We start from the raw sequence: 22,857 nt of genomic DNA on the forward strand, positions 1-22,857 counted from the left end.
TAGAATGTCACAATAGTTCCTTAGCATTTTACATAATGACCTCTTCCAAGTTTAAATACCTCTTAACTTTCTGTTCTATCTAATAACAACAACAAAAAATGCTGGCTTATTTCTTCTCCAAAAGTCTCAGATGACTTTATATGGGGCTAAGCTTCAAATTTACCTTTACTAACTAGTCTCTCACTGTCACCTTCAGTGAGTTCTCTCTTTCCCCCATGTTTCTCTTTGGGTAAGAGTTCTGAAAGAGCCATCTGTAGTTCTAATCTTGGGTCATCTTTCATTCTTTATTCCCTCATTAAACTTTGTTTTAAATGGGTCTCAAAATTCTGTAACAGATTTTTGGTCAAGTTGTTACCATGAAAAAGTACTGATTTTAAAAACTAATAACTTAAAACTCTCTCTCTCTCTCTCTTTCTCTCTCTCTCTCACACACACACACACACACACACACACACACACACAACACACGCACACACACACAACCACCACCAAATGGTCCACAAAACATTCTTTTTTCCTTCTGAAGGTTAAGCCTTCGGAAGGTTAAACCTAAATAGCTTTTTCCAAGAATGATGATCAAGCTTCTCCTTCAGCTCAGCAATTTTGCAAGCGATGTGAGCTGCGTGGCAATCCAGCACAGGTGAACAGCCAGCACTGATTTGGCCTGGGTGGTTCAGGATAATCACCTGACCTGTGTAGCCAGCTGCTTCCGCTGGTGGGTCCTTTTTGCTGTCACCAGCCACATTGCCACAGCTAACATCTTTGACAGACATGTTCTTGACATTGAACCTACCTTGTCCCCAGGTAGAGCTTCACTCAAAGCTTCATGGTGCATTTCAACAGACTTTACTTCAGTTGTAACATTGACTAGAGCAAAGGTGACCACCATGCGGGCTTTCAGAACACCAGTCTCCTCTGGGCCCACAGGGACAGCACCATTTTGTAGATGTCCTGGAGGGGCAGACACAGGGGCTTGTCAGTTGGACGAGTTGGTGGCAGGATGCAATCCAGAGCTTCAAGCAGTGCGGTTCCACTGGCATTGCATCTTCACCAGTGACTTTTCCTCCCTTGAACCAAGACATGTTAGTGCCTGGCTCCAGGATATTGTCGCCATCCCAACCAGAAACCTGCACAAATGCTACTGTAGACAATTTTCTTAATGGAGGTGCTGACTTTCAAGTAACTTCCTCATATCTCTTCTGGCTGCTGGACGACTCAGTGGAATACATTTTGTTAGACCAACAATCATTTGTTTCATACCCACCTAGTGTGTAAGCCAGAAGGGCATGCTCATGGATCTGCGCATTCCTGGAGATACCCGCTTTGAATTCACCAACACCAGCAGCAACAATCAGGACAGCACAGTCAGCCTGAGATGTGCCTGTAATCCTGTTTTTGGTGAAGTCTCTGTGTCCTGGGGCATCAAGGGTGGTCACATAATACTTGCTGGTCTTGAATTTCCACAGGGAGACATCAATGACCATACCATGCTTATGATCAGCTTTTAGTTTATCTGAGACCCAGGCATACTTTTAGGAGCCCTTCCTTATCTCAGCAGCCTCCTTCTCAAAATTTTCATTGGTTCTTTTGTCAATCACACCACATTTGTCAATTGGCCAGTAGTGGTAGATTTGCTGGAATCTACATGTTGACAATAATGTTGATATAAGTCTTTTCCTTTCCCATTTTGGCTTTGCTTTAGTAGTGGCTGTTACAACACCTGTGTATTGGTGCCAAAATGTTGTGAAAAGCTTGGATCATCTTGCTACGTAGGCATTTGGCCAACAGGAACTGGGTATTGCTCTCCTCAGAAACCATTCAGACAATGACAACATTATTATGATCAAGAAAATATGAGATCTCAAACAGGGGAAACTTGTAATTTTATTTCTCTCCTCATCTTCAGAGTATTTTTAAAACTTATAACTCCATTTATAAACACCTAAGATCTTCTTTTGATTTTCTATGGGAGAAAGCTGCCCTCCAGTTCTTGCTCTGATGCCAGATAATTTAGTTCCTCCATGTATGTCCCTGGATCTTTTCAAGCTGCTTCCCCAGCACTGGAACTCAGAGGGAGTGAGTCTGAGTAAGTAGGTGTATGGGGCCCTTTAAAAGGAATTGCCTGGGTCTCCAGCTGCCTCCATGTTACTTAGCCACAATCTCCACTGGTTTTTATGGCCCAAAGTTATGGGGGCTTCTCTTCCTGGCACTGGAGCCCTGGCCTGAGGCATCTGGTGTGAGGTTGGGACCACTTGCTCCTCAAAGAAGAAACTCCATGGCAATACATCACTCCCAATTAAAAAAAATGCCACACATGTGTGTTGGACCAGCCCATTCCAGGCCTCCAGCCCACCTACCCATCTCAATGTGCCTTCCTCTTTAATTCTCTAGTTGTAGGGCTTGTCTTCAGCCAGATTTCAGGTGGTTCTGAATATGGTTATTCTGTACTTTGGTTTTAATTTTGATGTGGTTCTGAGAGGATGTGAGTATCGTGTTTATCTACACCACCATCTTGGCCCCTCCTCTGGACATATTTTTTTATTGCTTGTCATGCAGCAGCTAGACATGGCATTTCCTAGATCTCCATTTGTGTCTCAGTGATCCTAGATCCAAAGAAAGCTATGAAAGTCCCATACTTTGTTGTGTTTTTTAAATTTTTATTTAATTTAGACTTTTAATATTTGCAAGTGGGATAAAAAAGAGTTTGGCTCCTCAGAACTAACTGTATCTGCAAAGACCTCTGAGGAGGTAGCATTATATAAAGGGAAAGTGAATCCAGAAGAGCAGGGCACCTCACAACAGCTGATGCTCCATTCACAGACTGCCCCTGTTTTCTTTTTACTCTGGGAAACTCAAAGTAGCCTTGAATTAATGCTTAAGAGTGGCCATTTGAAAGTGTGGTTAAATAAAGCTTGGACTAGCAGGCATACCAAATGTGAGATTGCCCAGCTGCTAGGGCACATGGGAAATTTCCAGAAGACAAACACTTGTATTAAGAATTTCATCAAACAAGGTTTTTTCAGGTATGGTTTCAAAAATTATTATTTATGATTTATATCAAGCAATTACTCCTTGAAGTGCCTTTTTCTACCAATTGGTTTTAAAAATTGTAGTAGAAAATGATTGATTTTTAAAAGATGTCTGACGTAACATTTTAGAAGATTTTACTTAATATCCATAACCAACTTGAGAGGAGATATAAAATGAAAGAACTTTAATAGTTAATACTCAATAACAAGTATTTTACAAATTGAAAGATATTCAAGAGCAATACTAAAAATCAGAAGTCTTAATTTATCTCACTGACAGTTTTCACAGTTCAGTGCTTCATGGGGTTAAGTACCTTTATATAGGTCACCAAGACAACCTAGTCATCTATTTGCAACAGAATTAAAAAAATGGAAAACATAAGTAGAAAAATCATCTACTTTGATAGCTACAGAGAGAGACTCCAAAGATAGAAAGAAAGGAAATAACCTGGAAGAGAAGATAAAAATGAAAAAATTGGGGTGGGGAAAGGGGTCAGGTGATGACAATAAGAATATATGATGAAGAGTGAGCTAGGGGTGGAAGTGAGGAGGGGGAGAGAGGAGGGCAGTCCTGTGTTCTTCAGAACTATGAAGTGTTGAGCACTGCACACAACCCTACTGGGGCATGTTCTGGGCTCTGGGGAAGATAAAGGTCAGCATTATGATAGGAACCCTGTGAACACTATTAAAGTAAGTACTCCTCTCCCTCTCTATTTCATGTAACACCCGCCCCATGTCAGCAAACTAATTAGAAATTCATATTTTGTATTCTAAAACATGCACATCTTTCTTTTTGTAGGATGATTTTATTATACCAAATGGTACATTTAATTTTATTTGCCTCAGTTTCTGGTGGTAAGTAGAGATTTATCTTAAGTGGAAATAGCTTGTTTCCTGAATTTGATTAAAAAACAAGAGGGCATAAGCCCAGAGACAGAAATCACGCCACAGCCCCATACATGTCGGAAAATCTCACACCATCCACTCCAGGGAAGGGAGGAAATAAAATCATTTTATTTATTTTCCTCCTAAGGTTACAGGGGTTTTCAAAGCAGGAAGGAAAGTGAGTTGAAGGAGTTTATAGTCATGGGAAATTATGTCTATATGTATATTTCTAACTATATTCATTCCTATACCTATATTCATATGCAAATTCACATCACACATTTAAATTATATTTAAGAGGAATATTATAAAAATAACCAGATGTCTGGATTTGCCTCATTGATTAGTCAGTTTTCTATAAAGCAGTCAGTTTAATGCAAGACACACATACACACACATACATGCAATTTTGGACTGAAAAATATTATGCAAATATTTACACAATTAGACTTGATACAATTCAATAATTTACTGCTATTAATTTTTCACTTCACATAATGTCCACTACATTTGTTTACAAATTACTTAACCAATATTCAGAAGGATATATCAATACAAGTAATTTTGGCCCCTTTGTTTATTTGTTATTTAGGATGAAAACATAAGCACCTATTGTTTTTAAATGTTTTCCTTTATTTTTTTTATTATTATTTTGCTCTTGTTGTTGTTAATTCTCACCTGAGGGTATTTTTTCATTGATTTTTAGGAAGAGTGGAAGAGAGAGGGAAAGACAGAGAGAGAAACATCAATGTAAAAGAAACACATGGATTGGTTGCCTCCTGCACAAACCTCACCAGGGCCCAGACAGAAATTGAACCCAGGACCCTTTGGTCTGCAGGCTGACACCCTATCCGCTGAGCCAAACCAGCTAGGGCAAGCATTTATTTTTAAAGTAACATATATTACAGTTAATTTCTATCACTGTTGCTAGCATTTTATGCAGAATAAACATTTTTAGCATATGTGAAAAACAGCAGTCTAGGTAAAAATATTTCAAATAAAATAAATTCTATTACAGTTAATAATTTAATTTTTCTTTGTGACAAGTTTCTTCTCAGGTTATTATATTTCTTCATTGTACAATAATATTGTTATTTCATTGATAAACAATCAGTGACAACTAAATGGACATACTTTGAACAATGGACCCGACAATGCATTCTTTACATATGCATATGGAATACTCACAAAATGTGACCACATACAAGGCTCCAAGGCAAGTCTCAACAAATTTTAAAGAATTAAAATTATGCAGAATTTGTCATCCAGTTACAGTGGAATTGAGCTAAAAAATAAAAGACAACTGAAAAATCCCCAAATGTTTAAAAATTAAGTAATACCCTTTTAAATAAATATGGGTCAAAGAAGAAATTTCAATGGAAACTAGGAAATAGCTCTAGCCAGTTTGGTTCAGTGGATAGATCATCAGCCTATAGACCAAGGAGTCTCGGGTTCGATTCTGATCAAGGGCATGTACCTTGGTTGTAGGCTCCTCCCCTGCCCCAGGCCTGGTCAGGGCTCATGCAGGAGGCAATCAATCAATGTGTTTGTCTCACATCAATGTTTCCGTTTGTCTTTCCCTCTCTCTTCCACTTTCCCTGAAAATCAATGGAAAAATATCCTCGGGTGAGGGTTAAAAATAATAATAATAATAATAGTAATAATAATAATAATATGGTGTTTAGGCAGACCAGGAAATTGTCATAACTCTCAGGATGGACTGTCCAACCTCCCTTGCGTCCTCAATATTAATGGCACGCTTTCTTATTTCTCTTTACCTTTATTACTGTTAATCATTTTGTCCTTTGCTTTTCTATTGATTATTGATATTATTTAAACTGGTACTTTTCCCTAATAATTTTATTAGAAAAAAATTAAATTTTATAAGGTGATGAAAGAATACAGTGATGCCCTGTCACCACCAATACTTTTTGACATTGTGTCTTATTTATCTGTGTTGAACATGTTTAACAATGTGAAATAGTTTGAAAACATAATGCTTCACCCTCAACTATTTCAACATACATCATTCTACACAAAATACATAAAAAATTTTAAAAGATCCTTTTATATCATCTGAATTGTCCCCCAAAGGTAATGTATAGCTATTAATCAAGATTCACAAATGTATTGGTAGTTTTGTCTCAATAGTCAAATTTTAGAACATTCTACCCACCACTTTTGTTTCCATGTTAAACTTGAAAATTTTGTTGTTGTTGCTAATCTTCACCCGAGGGTATATTTTAAATTAATTTTTAGAGACAGTGGAAGGGAGGGGGAGAGACAGCGAGAGAGAGAGAAACATCAATATGAGACACATGGACTGGTTGCCTCCTAATGCGCCCCAACCAGTCTGGGGATCGAGCCTGCAACCATGGTATGTGCCCTGGACAAAAATCAAGCCCGAGACCCTTCTGTCTGCAGGCCGACACTCTGTCCACTGGGCCAAACCAGCGAGGGGGAACTTGAGAATTTAATAATAAAGCTTTCCTGCCAAATTAAGTGATCAACATTTTTGTGTGTTATTGCTGCATTCCCAGATAATTCCATAGCACCCGGAAGATACAAAATTCACTGTTCTGGACTCTACAATAAGAGTGGGCAATCTTTTTCTTGACAAAGCAGAGAATAAATATTTTAGGCTTTATAGGTCCAGAGACAAAGTCACCAATATTATATAAGTGTGTATATATAATCGTTTAAAATGTGGCCATTAAAAGATGGAAACCATGCTTCGCTCATGAGCTATACAAAAACAGGCAGCCGGCTGCGTTAACCTGCAGGCCATAGCTTGCCCACACCCTTTCCTGTTAGGAAGCAGTATTATTACATGTGATCTTTTAAATGTGGGGATGTTGGGCTGAAAACAACCAAACTCACAGTCTTGTTAAAAAAGTATTTCTTTTGGCATGAGATACAGTAGTTTACTTCCTTCTCTTTGACTTTCTGTATGCTGACATTACAGTGTGGTGATTGTGGGGTGTAGGGGATGGAAGTGGATGAGAGTGTAGAGGGGAATAAATGGTGATGGAAATAAAGGAAAACACCCTGAGATGCATTATTTTAAAATATAAATATCCACCCAGTAATGTTGTTATTTTTTAATAAAACAGGTTTACTTGCATCCTGAAAGACAGCGTTACAGAAACGCTGCCTAGGGTAGACAAGACAGTAGCCATTTCTGGACATTCTTTCAAGCAATGCCCACACCACATACGTGGTAAGATGCCTTACTAGAATGAATAAATACTAGCTTTGCCCTGGCCTGCTGGCTCAGTTGGTTGGAGTGTCATCCCTACACCAAAAGGTCGTGGGTTCAATTTCTGATCAGGTCTCTGTCACATCGATGTTTCTCTCTCTCTCCCTTCGTCCCTCTCTAAAGTAAAAAAAGACAAAAAAAATGCAGGTTTTTAAATATATATATACTAGTTATTGTGATGTATACGTATGGTCACATGATCTTATGGCTATAAAAGAAATCCCTGACATATGGAAATAAAGTCTCCTAATGAAGCTCTTTCTCTGTCGAGTCAAAGTTAGCATGGAGGCATGTCTGCCCCTTAGCCCCACCGCAGCTTACCAAAGTGTATCTCATAGGACCTATCTCATTACATCAGTACTCACCATTCATTGCCCCCTCCTTCGCAACTTAAAATGTTATAGGAAAGTCCTTATTAAACATATGAATTCAAACCAAAGGCAGCAAGTGTTGAGATGCCACTTGTCTTAATAGTGATGTAGATACTTGAATAGTTTAATTAGTCAATCAGCCAATCACTGGTGTTAAGGAAACAAGCGAGGCCGGGTCAGCAAATTGCAGAAAGAATTTACAAGTGTAATATTGTGTCCCTGTAAGAAGGACATGGGCATTCTTTTTCTGTTTCCACGTGAGAGTAGGAATGAAGTAGATTAAAATAAAAACAACGTCTGAGGAAAGTGGGTGAGCGAGTTGAAAGGGTAAGTCAGGGGGACGGTTGCTACAGGAAAAAGTCTCCAAGTGGCCCCAGAGTGTGAAAGATAAGCATATTTACTGCTTTTATTTCCAGCCTGTGACACAGAAGTTGATGAGGGCCTGGGCATGGAGGGCATGAACTATGATAGGTCTGTCACCAAGAATGCAGAGGAGTGCCAGGGCAGATGCACAGATGACGTCCACTGTCACTTTGTCACCTAGGCAACGGGGCAGTTTCCAAGCCCAGAGCACCGGTGAGTGAGCCCATGGACATTACATTATCTGACGGGGAGCAAAAGGGGGATTCCTTAAAATTAGTTTCATCAATTTGATGCCAACATTTCTTTTTAACCCATGAAACATTTGTATAATAAATATTTATAGTTTTCTTCATACAAAATCCCACCTTTTTAAACTGGCAATTTTGAAACAGTTAAAATTGGCCTGACTATTCTATTCCCAGCCTAAAGGATGCTATAGTCTGAACCCATATTTAAAACAAAACAAAACTACTTGTGGTTCTCCAAATAACAGTTTCCTACCGAAGACAAAATAACTAAAGCCCATGTGGAATGTGTTAACCCGCCTCATACTGGATTTTGAAATAGTCCAGGGATAAATCTATTATATAAGAACTAGAGGCCCAGAGCACAAACATTTGTGCACTGAGGGGGGTCCCTCAGCCCCGCTTGTGCCCTCTCACAGTCTGGGACCCCTAGGGGGATGTCCACCTGTGGGAGCGCACTGACCACCAGGGGGCAGCTCCTGCATTGAGCATCTGCCCCCTGGTGGTCAGTGTGTGTCATAGTGACCAGTCATTCCCAGTCATTCTGCTGTTAGGGTCAATTTGCATATTACCCTTTTATTATATAGGATAGAGGCCTGGTGCATGGGTGAGGGGCTGAGGGCCGTTTTCAGGCTGACAACACCCCCTTCAGGGTGGGGGTCACACTGGGGTGCCTGGCCAGCCTGGGTGAGGGGCTGATGGCTGTTTGCAGTCTGGCCACAGCCCCTTCAGGGTGGGGGTTCCCACTGGGGTGCCTGGCCAGCCTGGGTGAGGGGCTGATGGCTGTTTGCAGGCTGGTCAAGCCCCCCAGTGGGGACCCTCACCCCACGGGGGTTTGGCCAGCCTGGGTGAGAGGCTGAAGGCCGTTTTCAGGCTGGCCACAGTCCCTTCAGGGTGGGGGTCATGCTGGGGTGCTTGGTCAGCCTTGGTGAGGGGCTGAGGGCTGTTTTCAGGCTGCCCACACCCCTTTCAGGGTGGGGGTCCCTCTGGGGTGCCTGGCCAGACTGGGTGAGGGGCTTAGGGCTGTTTTCAGGCTGGGTACAGCCCCTTCAGCCGCAGGCTGGAAGCAGGTATCTGGATTTATTTATCTTTTATAATTGAAATTTTGTAGCCTTGGTACCGCTCGAAGCCTGGGTTGCCCCTGGCAACCCAAGGTCCCAGCCCCTCCTTGAGCAGAGGCCACAGCGGCTGGAAGCAGGTATCTGGGATTTATTTATCTTCTATAATTGAAACTTTGTAGCCTTCAGCGGAGCTCAGGGCCGGCAGGGAAGATGGGAAGCTTCACTTCCTCCATTGCCGGGGGCAACTCCAGCTCCATGGCCACCGCCATCTTAGTTGGGTAATTGGCATCTTCACTCCTGATTGGTTGGTGGGCGTCACTTGTGGGCGTGGCTTGTGGTTGTAGCAGAGGTATGGTCAATTTGCATGTTTCTCTTTTATTAGATTTGATGTCTAATGATTAATCCGTATTCTCTTTTTTTAAAAAAGGTAGGAAAATATTATAACTTTTATATTCAGAAATAAGTTGAGATGTTTGAGATTTGTATAATCAACTATAGCTATATGAAATCCAATAGAAACGGGGAAATAAGTTCAAATGACTAGCATTTGGATTTTAACTTTCTGCTCTCTCCATTCACAAAAAGCACAATAGTGGAAAGCAAAGTATCAAAGATTTATTTCAAAACAATGATAAAACAAAACAACCCCACCCAAATTAATTATTAAGGTTTCATGTTTAATATTTAAGTACTAGAGGCCCAGTGCACAAAAATTTGTGCACTCAAGGGGTCCCTCAGCCTGGCCTATGCCCTCTTGCAGTCTGGGACCCCTCTGAAGATGTCCACCTGCTGGCTTAGGCCGGCTCCCTGGGGGATCGGGCCCAAGCTGGCAGTCAGACATCCCTCTTGCTAGTGGGGAGTAGGCCTAAGCTGCAGTCGGACATCCTTAGTGCTGCTGAGGAGGCAGGAGAGGCTCCCACCACCACCACTGTACTGGCAGCCGTCAGCCTGGCTTGTGGCTGAGCAGAGCTCCCCCTGTGGGAGCACACTGACCACCAGCGGGCAGCTCCTTCATTGAGCGTCTGCCCCCTGGTGGTCAGTGTGTGTCATAGGGATCAGCCATTCCCAGTCATTCTGCTGTTAGAATCAGTTTGCATATTACCCTTTTATTATATAGGAGGATAGAGGCCTGGTGCATGGGTGGTTCCTACTGATTTGCCCTGAAGGGTGTCCTGGATCAGGGTGGGGTTCCCGCTGGGGTGCCTGGACAGCCTGGGTGAGGGGCTGATGGGTGTTTGCAGGCTGGTCACACCCCGTTCAGGGTGAGGGTCCCCATTGGGGTGCCTGGACAGCCTGGGTGAGGGGCTGATGGCTGTTTGCAGGCTGGTCAAGCCCCCCCAGTGAGGACCCTCACCCCACGGAGGTTTGGCTAGTCTGGGTGAGGGGCTAATGGCTGTTTTCAGGCTGGCCACACCCCCTTTAGTGTGGGGAGTCCCCACTGGGGTGCCTGGCCAGTCTGGGTGAGGGGCTGAGGGCCGTTTTCAGGCTGGCCAAGCCCCCCAGCGATGGAAGCTCCCAGCCTTTCCTTTTTTTCTTTTTTTTTTTATTCTGGGATTTACTTACCTTCTATAATTGAAACTTTGTTGCTTTGAGTGGAGCTCAGAGCTGGCTAGGGCGGGTGGGAGGGAAGCTTCCTGCTCACTCCAGCTCCGTGGCCACGGCCGGCCGAAAGCAGGTATCTGGGGTTTATTTACCTTTTATAATTGAAACTTTGTTGCTTTGAGTGGAGCTCAGAGCCTGCCGTGGCAGCTGGGAAGCTTGGCTTCCTCCATCATTGGGGCAACCAAGCCTCCTGCTCGCTCCAGCTCCGTGGCTGCTGGCTGCCATCTTGGTTGGGTTAATTTGCATATAGTCGCTCTGATTGGCTGGTGGGCATGGCTTAAGGCATAGTGAAGGTATGGTCAATTTGCATGTTTGTCTTTTATTAGTGTAGATTTTTGTCTTTAGTTAACCTCAAACTACATCTTCTTATATACTTTACATCCAAGACTTAACACAGTGTGAATAAGCCAGGAAATTGGGAGTTGCTAGGCGTTACAAAAAAGAGACGTCATGGCAGAGTTGGAGGGACCTCAGCCAAGGTGAGTGGTGGGAAGATAGCAGGTTGTCTTTCTCGTCCGAGTGGGGCAGGAAAGGCCTGTTGGGATCGGAGTCATGGGCGGAGGACCCTGTGTCGGTGGCGGCTCCCGAGCAGAGCGCGCCTCTTGGGTCCCGAGCACTGCAGAGAGCGCAGTGCGAAGGCAGCACTGCAGACGGCGCTCTGCGGGTCCGGGCCTCCACAGCCCTCGCCCAGTCAGAGAGGCGAAGTCCGAGAGTGCCTGCCGACATCCCAAAGGTGCACTCCCGGGAGACGGGAATAGTTATCCAGGGGCAGGAAACACTTTCTCCCCCTTTGGATACGTACCTTCCTTTCCCTTTTTTGAAAATCTAGAGACGTGTGCCAGTTGCTCCTACATCCCCTGCACACTTGCTTTTCCGACGCTTAACGGGGTCTTGGTAGCCACTTGTATTATATTATTTTAATGTTATTTTGGCTGTTCATAACCAAAAGTAACATAAGGCCGGGTCCCTGATTGTATCAGCATCCTTTGGGGTGGGGTTCCTGTGTTTCGAGCATTCCTTAAATTGTAACTTACAAAAGATCTGACTTGTGCTATATTGGCTGCTGTAAGAAACAGTTGGATCAGCAAAAGGTTGGAGAATTTTGTCCAGGTAACTGTTAGTGTTTGTTTTTGTTATTAATCCTCATGCGAAGACATCTTTCCATTGGTTTTAGAGAGAGTGGGAGGGTAAGGGAAAGATGGGGAGAAACACATCGATTGATTGCCTCCTGTAGGAGCCCTGACCAGGGCCCAGGCCGGGGAGGGACCTGCAACCGAGGTACCTTCCTTGGTCAGAATTGAACCCGGACCCTTTGGTCCCAGGCCGAGGCTCTATCACTGAGCCAAACCGGCTGGGTGCGGTAACTGTTGCTGAGGTTTAGCACACTTTTATCCAGGACACGCAGTGATTCAGTTATCTTTTTTGTGAGTTTTAAATGTTCCTTTTGTAGTGTCTAACCTATTTTCTGTTGTGTGAGGTTAAGATAAAATGCAAGCCATAGGGGCTCTGGTGGAGTTGAGAATTTTTAAAACTCAGTTATGGCAATACTGTATTTTACAAAGGCTTTGCTGCTCAAATCCTATATAAAAAAAGGCTAATACGCAAATTGTCCCCTGGACCAGGGGGCGGGCCAGCGGGTCAACCTCCCTCGTCTTCTCCCCAGGGTTGGCCCACCCGATGGGCCCCATCAATTGTCCCCATCGGGGTGGGCCAGCTGAACCCCGCCCGTGCACAAATTCATGCACCGGGCCTCTAGTCTCATAATAATTCTATGAAGAATATCCCCATTCCGAAGATGACAGAAACTTAAGCTAGGTGACTTGCCCAAGGCCACAGAGGCAGAAGAACAGGAACACAAACTCAGATCTTCATGACAGAACTTTTTGTACTAAGTAGGAGTTACCTGAGAAACCTTAATCTTTGTACACCCTGAGCCTCATTATTTGTTTTCTTTGAGAACTTTTGTGTTGAGGTTATTTAAGTAAGTTTTGGAGAATGAGTTATGGAAATTATTTCACAAGGATGGATATTAATTAAATACTTTAAGAAATGAGAATTTGGAGCAGATGGCAGGTGCTGGGTGGATATGCGGCGCAGTCGGTTGGCTCTTCTTCGGCTCCTCCGCGATTGACGGAACTTCACTGAAGATGTCTAAGCAACAACCAACTCAGTTCATAAATCCAGAAACTCCTGGCTATGTTGGATTTGCAAATCTTCCTAACCAAATTCACCGAAAATCAGTGAAAAAAGGTATTGAGTTCACACTAATGGTGGTCAGTGAATCGGGGCTAGGAAAATCGACTCTTATAAATAGCCTGTTCTTGACGGATCTTTACCCAGAAAGAATCATACCTGGAGCTGCAGAGAAAATTGAAAGAACAGTCCAAATTGAGGCTTCTACTGTTGAGATTGAAGAGTGAGGGGTCAAGCTGCGCCTGACAGTGATGGACACACCCGGCTATGGTGATGCCATCAACTGCAGGGATTGCTTCAAGACCATCATCTCCTACATCGACGAGCAGTTTGAGCGGTACCTACATGACGAGAACGGCCTCAACTGACGGCACATCATGGACAACAGGGTACACTGCTGCTTCTATTTCATCTCGCCCTTTGGACACGGACTTAAGCCCTTAGATGTCGCGTTTATGAAGGCGATACACAACAAGGTCAATATTGTGCCTGTCATTGCAAAAGCTGATACCCTCACTCTGAAGGAACGGGAGCGTTTGAAGAAAAGGATTCTGGATGAAATTGAAGAACATAACATCAAAATCTATCACTTACCTGATTCAGAATCAGATGAAGATGAAGATTTTAAAGAGCAGACCAGACTTCTCAAGGCCAGTATCCCGTTCTCTGTGGTTGGATCCCATCAGCTGATAGAAGCCAAAGGCATGAAGGTCCGAGGCTGCCTCTATCCGTGGGGTGTCGTGGAGGTGGAGAACCCAGAACACAATGACTTTCTGAAGCTGAGGACAATGCTCATCACACACAAGCAGGACCTCCAGGAGGTGACCCAGGACCTTCACTATGAGAACTTCTGTTCTGAGAGGCTCACAAGAGGCAGCAGGAAGGTGGAAAATGAGGACGTGAATAAAGATCAGATCTTGCTGGAAAAGGAAGCTGAGCTCCGCTGCATGCAGGAGATGATCGTCAGGATGCAGGCACAGATGCAGCTGCAGATGCAGGGCAGAGACAGTGATGGTGCAGTTCACCGGCACCACTTGTGAGAAAACATTTTGCAAGATAAAGAAAGTATTCCAAATGAGAAATACAGCTCTGTGTTTTCAAGAAATTGTTGGAGAAGTGAGCATCCACACTTTACAGTGCCCGTGGCCCAAGAATTTAATTTTTTTAAAAAATTGTTGATGTGTTCTTTTGCATGAAGTACTTTTAGCATTTATATTCATTACTAGAGGGTAGACTTTATATTTTGTGAGTGAACTTTACCAAATGAAAAATAATCATGTAATGAGATATATGCTTATACTGAAGTAGCTTTCTTCTAAAAACAGGCTTTTACAGGTAAATTTTAGAAATTTCGAAATTCTTATACTAGGTCATTTTTTAAACCACTGGGCAGGGAGAACTTGTTACAGCCACTTTTTGTAGTGTTTTTCCACTACTACTGGTTATACTCTGCTATGGAAAAAGTCAGAGTATCCATGAGCTCCAGTTTTCATATTGCAACTAAGATTCCAATCAACACAATGGGAGTCAATAAACTATTTTTACTCCTCTAAGTTAAAAAAAAAAGACACGTCATTAATTCCTATATCCCCATTGTTGTCTCACCCCTCTCTCACGTTGTCATTTTACTGATGAAAAATCGAGTTGGCAAAATTCACAGAACCACCAGGTCTTGGCAGAATGGGGACGCCACCCAGCTGTCCAGCCTGCAGAACAATGCTTTTCAGAGTAATTCCTTAGCTGAAGGGCTCAGGCAGTCTCCAAGTGGGAATGCCTCATCATCTGATAGTTTTCTTACTTGAATTTGGAAGAATAAAATATTTTTCCATTTTTGTTTTATTTTCAGTAACATTTGTCTTTTGAAGAATACCCAAACAGGGACACCAACCAGAATAATGAATGTCAGTGAAGTGGTGTCTGGATTTTCACTGAAATCTTATACACTTTCTCACGTGGGTAAACTATGATTTCCTTAACAAGGTGACTGAACCATTAAATAACAGTTGTGGATGGTAGCTCTGATGGGCACCCATTTTATGTTCACCGATGTCATGGACCAATGACATGTCTTCTTCATGTGAAAAATTTTAATATTTCCTATATAATTAGAGTTTATATTTGAATTTAAGCTTAAAATAATCACTTTGGTGTTCCCAATTTAAAAATTTTTGAAAGATTTTGAGATAAATGAACTTTAATTAAGAAGTTATTTATTTAGAGTGATCTTAGGTTCACAGCAAAAATTGAGGGGAAGGTGTAGAGGTTTCCCATATACTCTCTACCCGCACATACCCACAGATTCCCCATTATGAACATCTCCCACCAGAACAGTGCATTTGTTATAATTGATCAACCTGCATTGACACATTATAATCACTCGAAGTCCATAGTTTACCTTATGATTCGTTCTTGGTATGTTCTGAAAGATTGAGATTCCCAGTAGTTTAACCCTAAACTAAGTGCGGGATTACTATACATGTGCAGCTTCTCTTTTCCTTAATGATGGGAGAATTCTAGAAGATCTGTGTTCTAATGATACACCCATTTACAGACCCGAGTTTCATAAAGCAATAGCATATTGTAGTAGAGATTTAGAGTCTGGACCTCTATCTATTTCCAGCTCTGTCACCCCCTAGTGGTATGACTTTGGATAGAAACTTACCTCTGATTGATCTTATCCCCTTGGAATGAAAAGGAGTATAACCTTATAAGGTCTAAGGTGCTTCCAGCTCCAAAAGCCATTATGAGGGACTGGAGATCACCAAGAGGAATCTCTCCTGATAACATCTGATGTGTAAAGGTAATTGTGATGTTATGTAGAATGAAATGAAATGAAGGCCATAAGTACACAGTTAAAAGGGAAAGATGGTGGCATAGGTAAACACCTGTACTTGCTGCCTCTCACAACCACAACTAAAATACAAAACAAATATCATCCAAAACCACAGGAAGGCTGGCTGAGTGGAAGTTCTACAACTAGAAGGAAAGAAATAAGCACATTGAGACTGGTACGGAGGTGCGGAGGTGTGCGCAAAATGGGCTGGCAACTGGGTGCGCTGTTGTTTTTTTCAATTGGGAGGGAGATACAAGCTCCCAATTGCTCTGAACTCCAGTTCTGGGTGAGACTCTGGAGACCTAGACTCATACGGGGAGAAACTGGACTGTTTGACATCAGGCCAGAAAGTGAGGGTGGCTTCCTCTCAGAGGTGCTTGCAGCAATCATTGTTTCTGTGGGGGGGAATGGGACACAGAGATGTGGAGATGCGGGAACCTTCCGGTGCAGGACTGACTGGCAGCCATTGCTGTTTGCTCCGCCATGGTGATTTTCTGAGACCCCACCCCACCCAAGCCGTGAGCAGTGGCTTTTGCATATGAATGGCCTGTCCTTTCGAAGCCTAACCTAACACACTGCAGCTGGGTCAGAGAGCTCCAAAGCTTCCAAAAGAAGGCCCAAGACTTGGCAGCAGCAGACTGCCTTGCTTCAGAGCTGGGCCTCATCTGGGCACTTCCAAACCCCAAACAAAGAGGAGGAATCTGCAGATCTCCCTGTAGCTCCTGCTGGGTGGCCTCAGGGAGTGGCTGACTGTGCACCTCCTTGGTGATCCAAGAGCCAGTGTACCCAGTGGTCAGTGTGAGACCATACCAGATTACAACTCTTCACATCCATAAGCTACACACTCAAAGGGCAGACTCGGTGAGCAACAAAGCCCCACTGAAGCAAGTCCTGCCATATAAGGGTGTCTCCAGCATAGCAGTTCTTCCATTGTAGACACAGCTGGTATTCACAGCCAATTGTTCTGGAAGTCAATTCCTCCTAGTGATACCAACAGCAATCAAGGCTTAACTACAACAAGACTGTGCACACAGCCCACAAATGGGTGCACCAAGAGTGTCCACCTCAGGTGTTGGGGAGGCTGATCCATTGGGCCCTATAGGGACACCTAGCACACAAGGCCACTCTATTAACACAGGGAAGGAGCCAAAATGTGGAGACAAAGAAACGTCATAAATGAAAGAAATGGAGGAAAGCAAATGACTGGATATAGAGTTCAAAACCACGGTTATAAGGTTACTCAAGAATCTTCTAGAAACCTCCGAGAAATTTAATGAGACCCTCAAGTATATGAAAAAGGACCAAGCAGAAATTAAGCGTACATTGACTGAAATAAAGAATAATATACAGAGATTCAACAGCAGACTAGAGGATCCCAAGAATCAAGCCAAAGATTTGAAATACAAAGAAGCAAAAAACACCCAACCAGAAAAGCAAAAAGAAAAAGGAATCCAAAAATATGAAGATAGTGTAAGGAGCCTCTGGGACAGCTTCAAGAGTACCAACATCCGAATTATGGGGGTGCCAGAGAAGAAAGAGAGCAAGATATTGAAAACCTATTTGAAGAAACAATGACAGAAAACTTACCCTACCTGGTGAAAGAAATAGACTTACAAGTCCAGGAAGCGCAGAGAACCCCAAAGAAGAGGAATCCAAAGAGGATCACACTAAGACACATCATAATTAAAATGCCAAGGGCAAAAGACAAAAAGAGAAATTAAAAGTAGCAAGAGAAAAACAGTTACCTATAAAAGAGTACCCATATAACTGTCAGCTTATTTCTCAACAAAAACTATGCAGGCCAGAAGGGAGTGGCAAGAAATATTCAAAGTGATGAATAGCAAGATGATACAACCAAGATTCCTCTACTCAGCAAAGCGATAATTTAGAATTGATGGTCAGATAAAGAGCTTCACAGATAAGAAAAAGCTAAAGGAGTTTATCAACACCAAACCAGTATTATATGAAATGCTGAAGGGTATTTTTTAAGAAGAGGAAGAAGAAGAAAAAGGTAAAGATAAAAATTATGAACAAAATGACAAAAAATACATATGTATCAACAAGTGAATCTAAAAATCAAGTGAATAAAAAATCTGATGAACAGAATAAACTGGTGAATATACTCAGGGTTATAGAAAGGGAGTGGACTGACAATTCTCCGGGGGAAGGGGGTGTGGGGGTGTAGGAAGAGATTGGACAAAAATCTTACACCTATGGACTAAGACAGTGGGGGAGGGGGAGTAAAGGCATAGGGTGGGGTGGAAACCAGGTGGAGGGGAACTATGGGGAGGAAAAAAGAACAAATGTAATAATTTGAACAATAAATATTTATTTAAAAAAAGGGAAATAGGATCAGAACTTATGAGTCAACTTGTAAATGATCTGCTCTCCTTGATAAAATCTGAAAAGTATCATCATCATAATTATTCTAATAACTGATGCCACTAATATAATTTTTAAAACCTAATCTCAAGCCTAAGTATTTAATTACCCTTTACAAATTAAATGTATAAGTATATATGTATATTTGTGTTCAACAAGAATACCTTAACAAATTTCTGGAAATTCAATTAACATATCCTTTGGGTATGTCAATTGAAATTGAATTGGCCTATGGATCCCTCTGTTGAAAAATGTATATGTTTTTTTGGGTACGGACATCAGTTAACTCGCCGTTGGGATCAAGAGCAAGGATAAGATAATGGTGGTGATGAAAATATAAAAAAATATCTCTTTTTTGAAGACTTGACCCCAAGGGAAGTGGTGATAAGAAAAAATTTGGTGTAGGGATTAAGAGTATTAAACACATGATCTAAACATTGTAAATGCAAAGTTTCTCTTAAAGAAAAACATTTATTCCTACTAAGGCACAGCCCAATAATAGAGTTAGGATGCATCTGCAATTCTCCTCTTCAACTTGATCCAGATGCCATTAGTAGGACGAAGAATCAGCTCTCCTGTCAGACCAAGTTCTTCTCTTTTCTGGTTGGATTCTACCCAAAAATGCCTCAGGATCCATGAAAGAACGACCTTTTCTTCCATCATGGCAAACCTTTGACCTTCAAATTAATGTAAATAATATGATCTTAATTACAGACATATCTCAAATGGGAGAAAGAGCAGGTACGATTAGAGGGAGCAAATGATGTTAGATTTTCACAGTAGGCCCTGGGAGAACCAGTATCACTCAGGATTCTTCCTAATAATAAAGATCATTGAGTGCCCTTCCGGCTCCCACCCAGTGCATCTGAATAGCTCTGAGGACAAGGAATCTAGCCCACGCAGCACCCAGGTGAATCTTGGACTCATTGAAGCATGAGAACCACGACTCTAGAACGCTTTCCTACTGGGCCTTTCATGTAGTTTACTATAGAGTTACCAGGCCTCATTGTACCAATGCCTGCATTTACATAAACACTAAAACCCCAGAGATACTAAAGCCAAAAGTGTGTATAATGCATGGCAATGTGCATTCATTTTGTTGAAGTACTACCGCTGGTCCTATGCTGAGCATTCTCTATTTTGGTTCTGAAAAAAGCAAGTCCTAAAAGCAATAAAAACAGGTTAAATAAACTAACTGTTATGAATAAGCTTTCTACCATATAAAGTATATTCTACTTCAATCCAAAGATCTACATTTTAAAACTCTACCATGAAACTGGTTATGCTTTATGTTATGGGCTGAAGGTATTCCCCCCAAATTCATCTGCTGAATTCTTAACCCTCAGTACCCCACAATGTGACTGCATTTGGGGATAGGGCCTTAAAAGAGGTGAGTAAAATAAAATGAGGTCCTTTGGATGGGCCCTAATCCAATCTGACTGGTGTCTTTATGAAAAGAAGAGATCAAGCCCTGGCTGGGTGGCTCAGTTGGTTGGTATGTCATCCCATTCAGCATAAGGTTGTGAGTTCAATTCCATCAGGGCATATACCTAGGTTGTGGGTTAGATTCCTGGTTGAGGTATGTATGGGAGGCAACCAATCAATGTTTCTCTGACATCAATGTTTTCCTCTCTCTCTAAATATCAATAAAAACATATCCTCGAGTGGGGATTAATTAAAAACACACACACCCACACACACAAACACAGAAAGAGGAATAAACTATGTGAAGACACAGGGAGAAGATATCTATCTACAAGCCAAGGAGAGAGGCCTCAGAAGAAACCAGCCCTGCAGACACCTTGATCTGGGACTTCTGGCCTCCAGAATTGTGAGAAAATAAAATTCTGTCATTTAAGCCACCCAGTCTGTGGTGCTTTGTTACAGCAGCCCTAGAAAACTGATATACTTTATGACAGTCATAGCAAAGTGGGAGAAAAAAATAAAACAAGTTTTTTAACAGACTTGTATCTGACACACCACATCTCAAAGACATTATTGTAAGAAACCCCTGTCATGTGCATCTGAAAGGTCAAACCGATTCTGATGGATACAAACCTATACAGTTTCTGGGTCCAGCAGAGAAGGGCACATATGCGTATGGATGGCGTCCCACCGAATTCTCGGGAAAGAACCGCTCTGGCTTGAACTCCTCAGGGTCTGGGAAGTACCGTGGATCTCTATGCAGTGCGTAGGGAACGAGGACTATTTGAGAGCCTTTCACAACCTTGTATCCCCCTGTCATGAGGCAGTCGATATGTCATGAGAATAGAGCAAGACAGACACAGAAAAGTCCACTCTCCCCACTACTCTCATGAAAGAATTCTCACCAACTTCACAATCTTCATTAAGACCACGGGCAATTATAGGCACAGAAGGAAAAATACGAAGGGTCTCCTTAATAACACACTCCAGATATTTAAGTTTCTTCAGGTCTTCTAAGGTAACAGGGCGATCAGAATTCCCTGATCAAAGTAAATACATGGAGTAAAATAAATGAAAGAAGTATTTGGGCTTGGCGGATAAGACATCAAAAAAGAATATATTATAACATCAATACACTGAATGTTAAATACCAACAGCAAAAGTAAAATTCTTAATAGTATAGATAATCAAAATAAAATGAGACAATAATGCTAAGTAAAAAATCCAGAAGCAAAAGGTCACATGTTCTACCATTAAATTTGGAGGAAGTACTCAGAGAAAATAAATCCATAGAGACAGAGTGTAAATGAGGTGCTGCCAGGGCTGGAGGAAGAGAAAATGGGGAGTGGCTGATTAATGGTGCAGGGTTTCCTTTTGGCTGCTGAAATGGGTTGGAATTAGAGGGAGGTGACAGTTGCATAACATTGTGAATGCATGAAACTATAAGTTTAAAACATTTAATTTTAAATTCTCAGAGCCTCCTCCAGAAGTGTATCTTCTCCTGGGTCAGACTCTTGGACTCTCCCCATAGCCTGGCCCCCGAAAGCCCTCCATTCCCACCTCAAGAAGAAACCAAGATGGCTTCCTGGACCTGCCAACAGGAGAAAAAAACATGGCAGGAAGCAAATGATCATATTGAGAAGGCAAAAAATGAGACAGACCAACTCAATGAACAAGCCAGTGAGAAGATTCTGAAGGCGGAAATATAACAAATTCTGCCAACCATTGTTTTTCAGAAGAGGTAGGAATTGATGGCCCAAATACCAACTTTTCGAGCAACAACATTTGCAACCATCTCTATGCCTGCACTGCTCGGGGAGACAGATGGAAAGGCACTGTGTTATTTAACCAGAGTTGAAGTACAGAATTGAAAAGTAATAAATCAGGTCACAGAACAGATTATCATTGCGATGAAAACCCTTCCTTGGAATATAGTTGCACCCAAAGAATTTCATCTGAGTGCAAGCTGTGATGCATTTTCAAAGTCCACGAAATATCTGGAAAGGATTTGATGAAATGTTCACATCCAATGCAGGATAAAGCCAGCAGGAAGAGGCCGAGAAACAAAAATCTGTTTTATTGCCATTCTGATGCAGGTGCAGATAAGTTGGGAGAGATCATCGAAGGTGGTATTTGCCAAAATCCAATTCATTACTACTTGCTTCCTGATATGGAAGATGAAGATGGGGAAGGAGAAGAGAAGATGATGATGGAGGGGGAGACGGAGAGGATTGAAAGCTATCAAGGAAGAAGCTGATGAGGATGAAGGAGACGGTGACTAAGGAACACTGATAGATTCCAACCTTCTTTTTAAAAGTTTCCTCCAGTCACTGGGAGCAAGTTACAGTCTGGGTTTTTTGTTTGTTTGTTTTTCTTTACTCTTAGGCTCAGTCATTCTGCTCTTGAAGTCTTTTCTCTCCCTTACATCCTGGTTCTCAACTTTTTTTGGGGGGAAATACCTGAATAGAATAGATTGGGAAAAGAATCTCTAACGCTTTCTCTTCCAAATTCACTTTTTTTTTTACTCTTAAAAGTATTTTTATTTTTTCCATTGATTTTTATTTATTTTTTTCTTCATTGATTAATGTATTACATATGTGTCCCTATCCCCCCCCACGCTGCCACTCATGCCCTCAGCCCCTTTTGTCTGTGTCTATTGGTTAGGCTAATATGCATGCACACAAGTCCAATTTCATTTTCATCCCTTCCTGACTCAACAAACACTATGTGGAATCAATGCCCCTGTGCTCCGTGGGAAAGAAAAACCTTCTGCTTACCTTGCTCCACTGGAGGCTGGAGGCTCAGCCCGCACAGTAGTGCACAGAATTCTAACTTTTTTCCTCCTTTCTCTGTACACTGAGCACACAGATTACACTGTGCCTCTGTGAATGTGGACAGTTAGCATTTACCAACATACACCTGTCTACTTTCTCTTGTATGGCACATCTTTTAAACTAAAAAAAAAATGGGTTTATAGAAGGTCAAAGGGTATATATGAGATGATTGGGTTAGGTAAGTAGGCATTTTGATAAAAAGGCTTCCACTTTGGTATGTTTAATTGTGATGTTTAATGGACTTCCTTGCAGTTTAATATGATACTTTTAAAATAAAATTATCTCCTAATAATGGCTAGGACCCTGACACTCAATGGAACAATAGCAGACCTGCAGAATCTTATTTGGAACCGTCATTCTCTATTGTAATTTTTC

General features: G+C 42.0%; 2 protein-coding genes and 2 pseudogenes across 5 annotated transcripts in view; 2 read left to right on the forward strand and 2 right to left on the reverse strand.

The window, feature by feature from the left end:
• Positions 1–512: 512 nt before the first annotated feature.
• Positions 513–1,818, reverse strand: LOC102441745 (annotated as a pseudogene).
• Positions 1,819–3,829: 2,011 nt separating this feature from the next.
• Positions 3,830–8,088, forward strand: LOC111826792 (coagulation factor XI-like). The gene is made up of 3 exons (XM_023757127.1): positions 3,830–3,888; positions 7,028–7,134; positions 7,961–8,088. Exons 1-3 carry the CDS (start codon positions 3,830–3,832, stop codon positions 8,086–8,088), a joined length of 294 nt encoding a protein of 97 aa, XP_023612895.1.
• Positions 8,089–12,899: 4,811 nt separating this feature from the next.
• LOC102428180 lies at positions 12,900–14,247 on the forward strand (annotated as a pseudogene).
• Positions 14,248–18,153: 3,906 nt separating this feature from the next.
• The window catches only part of LOC102428489 (cytochrome P450 4V2-like), a 35,140-nt gene continuing 30,436 nt past the window's right edge, over positions 18,154–22,857 (reverse strand). The window contains exons 9-11 of one of the 4 annotated variants that reach the window (XM_006092650.3): positions 20,554–20,688; positions 20,282–20,461; positions 18,664–18,900 (exon numbers count right to left, since the gene is read on the reverse strand). In XM_006092650.3, coding sequence (XP_006092712.1) covers positions 18,728–18,900; positions 20,282–20,461; positions 20,554–20,688 — 488 coding nt within the window. In that variant the 3' untranslated portion in view covers positions 18,664–18,727. Of the gene's footprint in view, positions 18,901–20,281; positions 20,462–20,552; positions 20,689–22,857 lie in introns of those variants that run through there. The other 3 variants (XM_023757165.1, XM_023757166.1, XM_023757167.1) reach the window with 3 other exon arrangements.

This window comes from Myotis lucifugus, unplaced genomic scaffold, assembly GCF_000147115.1.
Source record: "Myotis lucifugus unplaced genomic scaffold, Myoluc2.0 scaffold_102, whole genome shotgun sequence".
Taxonomy (NCBI): Eukaryota; Metazoa; Chordata; class Mammalia; order Chiroptera; family Vespertilionidae; genus Myotis; species Myotis lucifugus.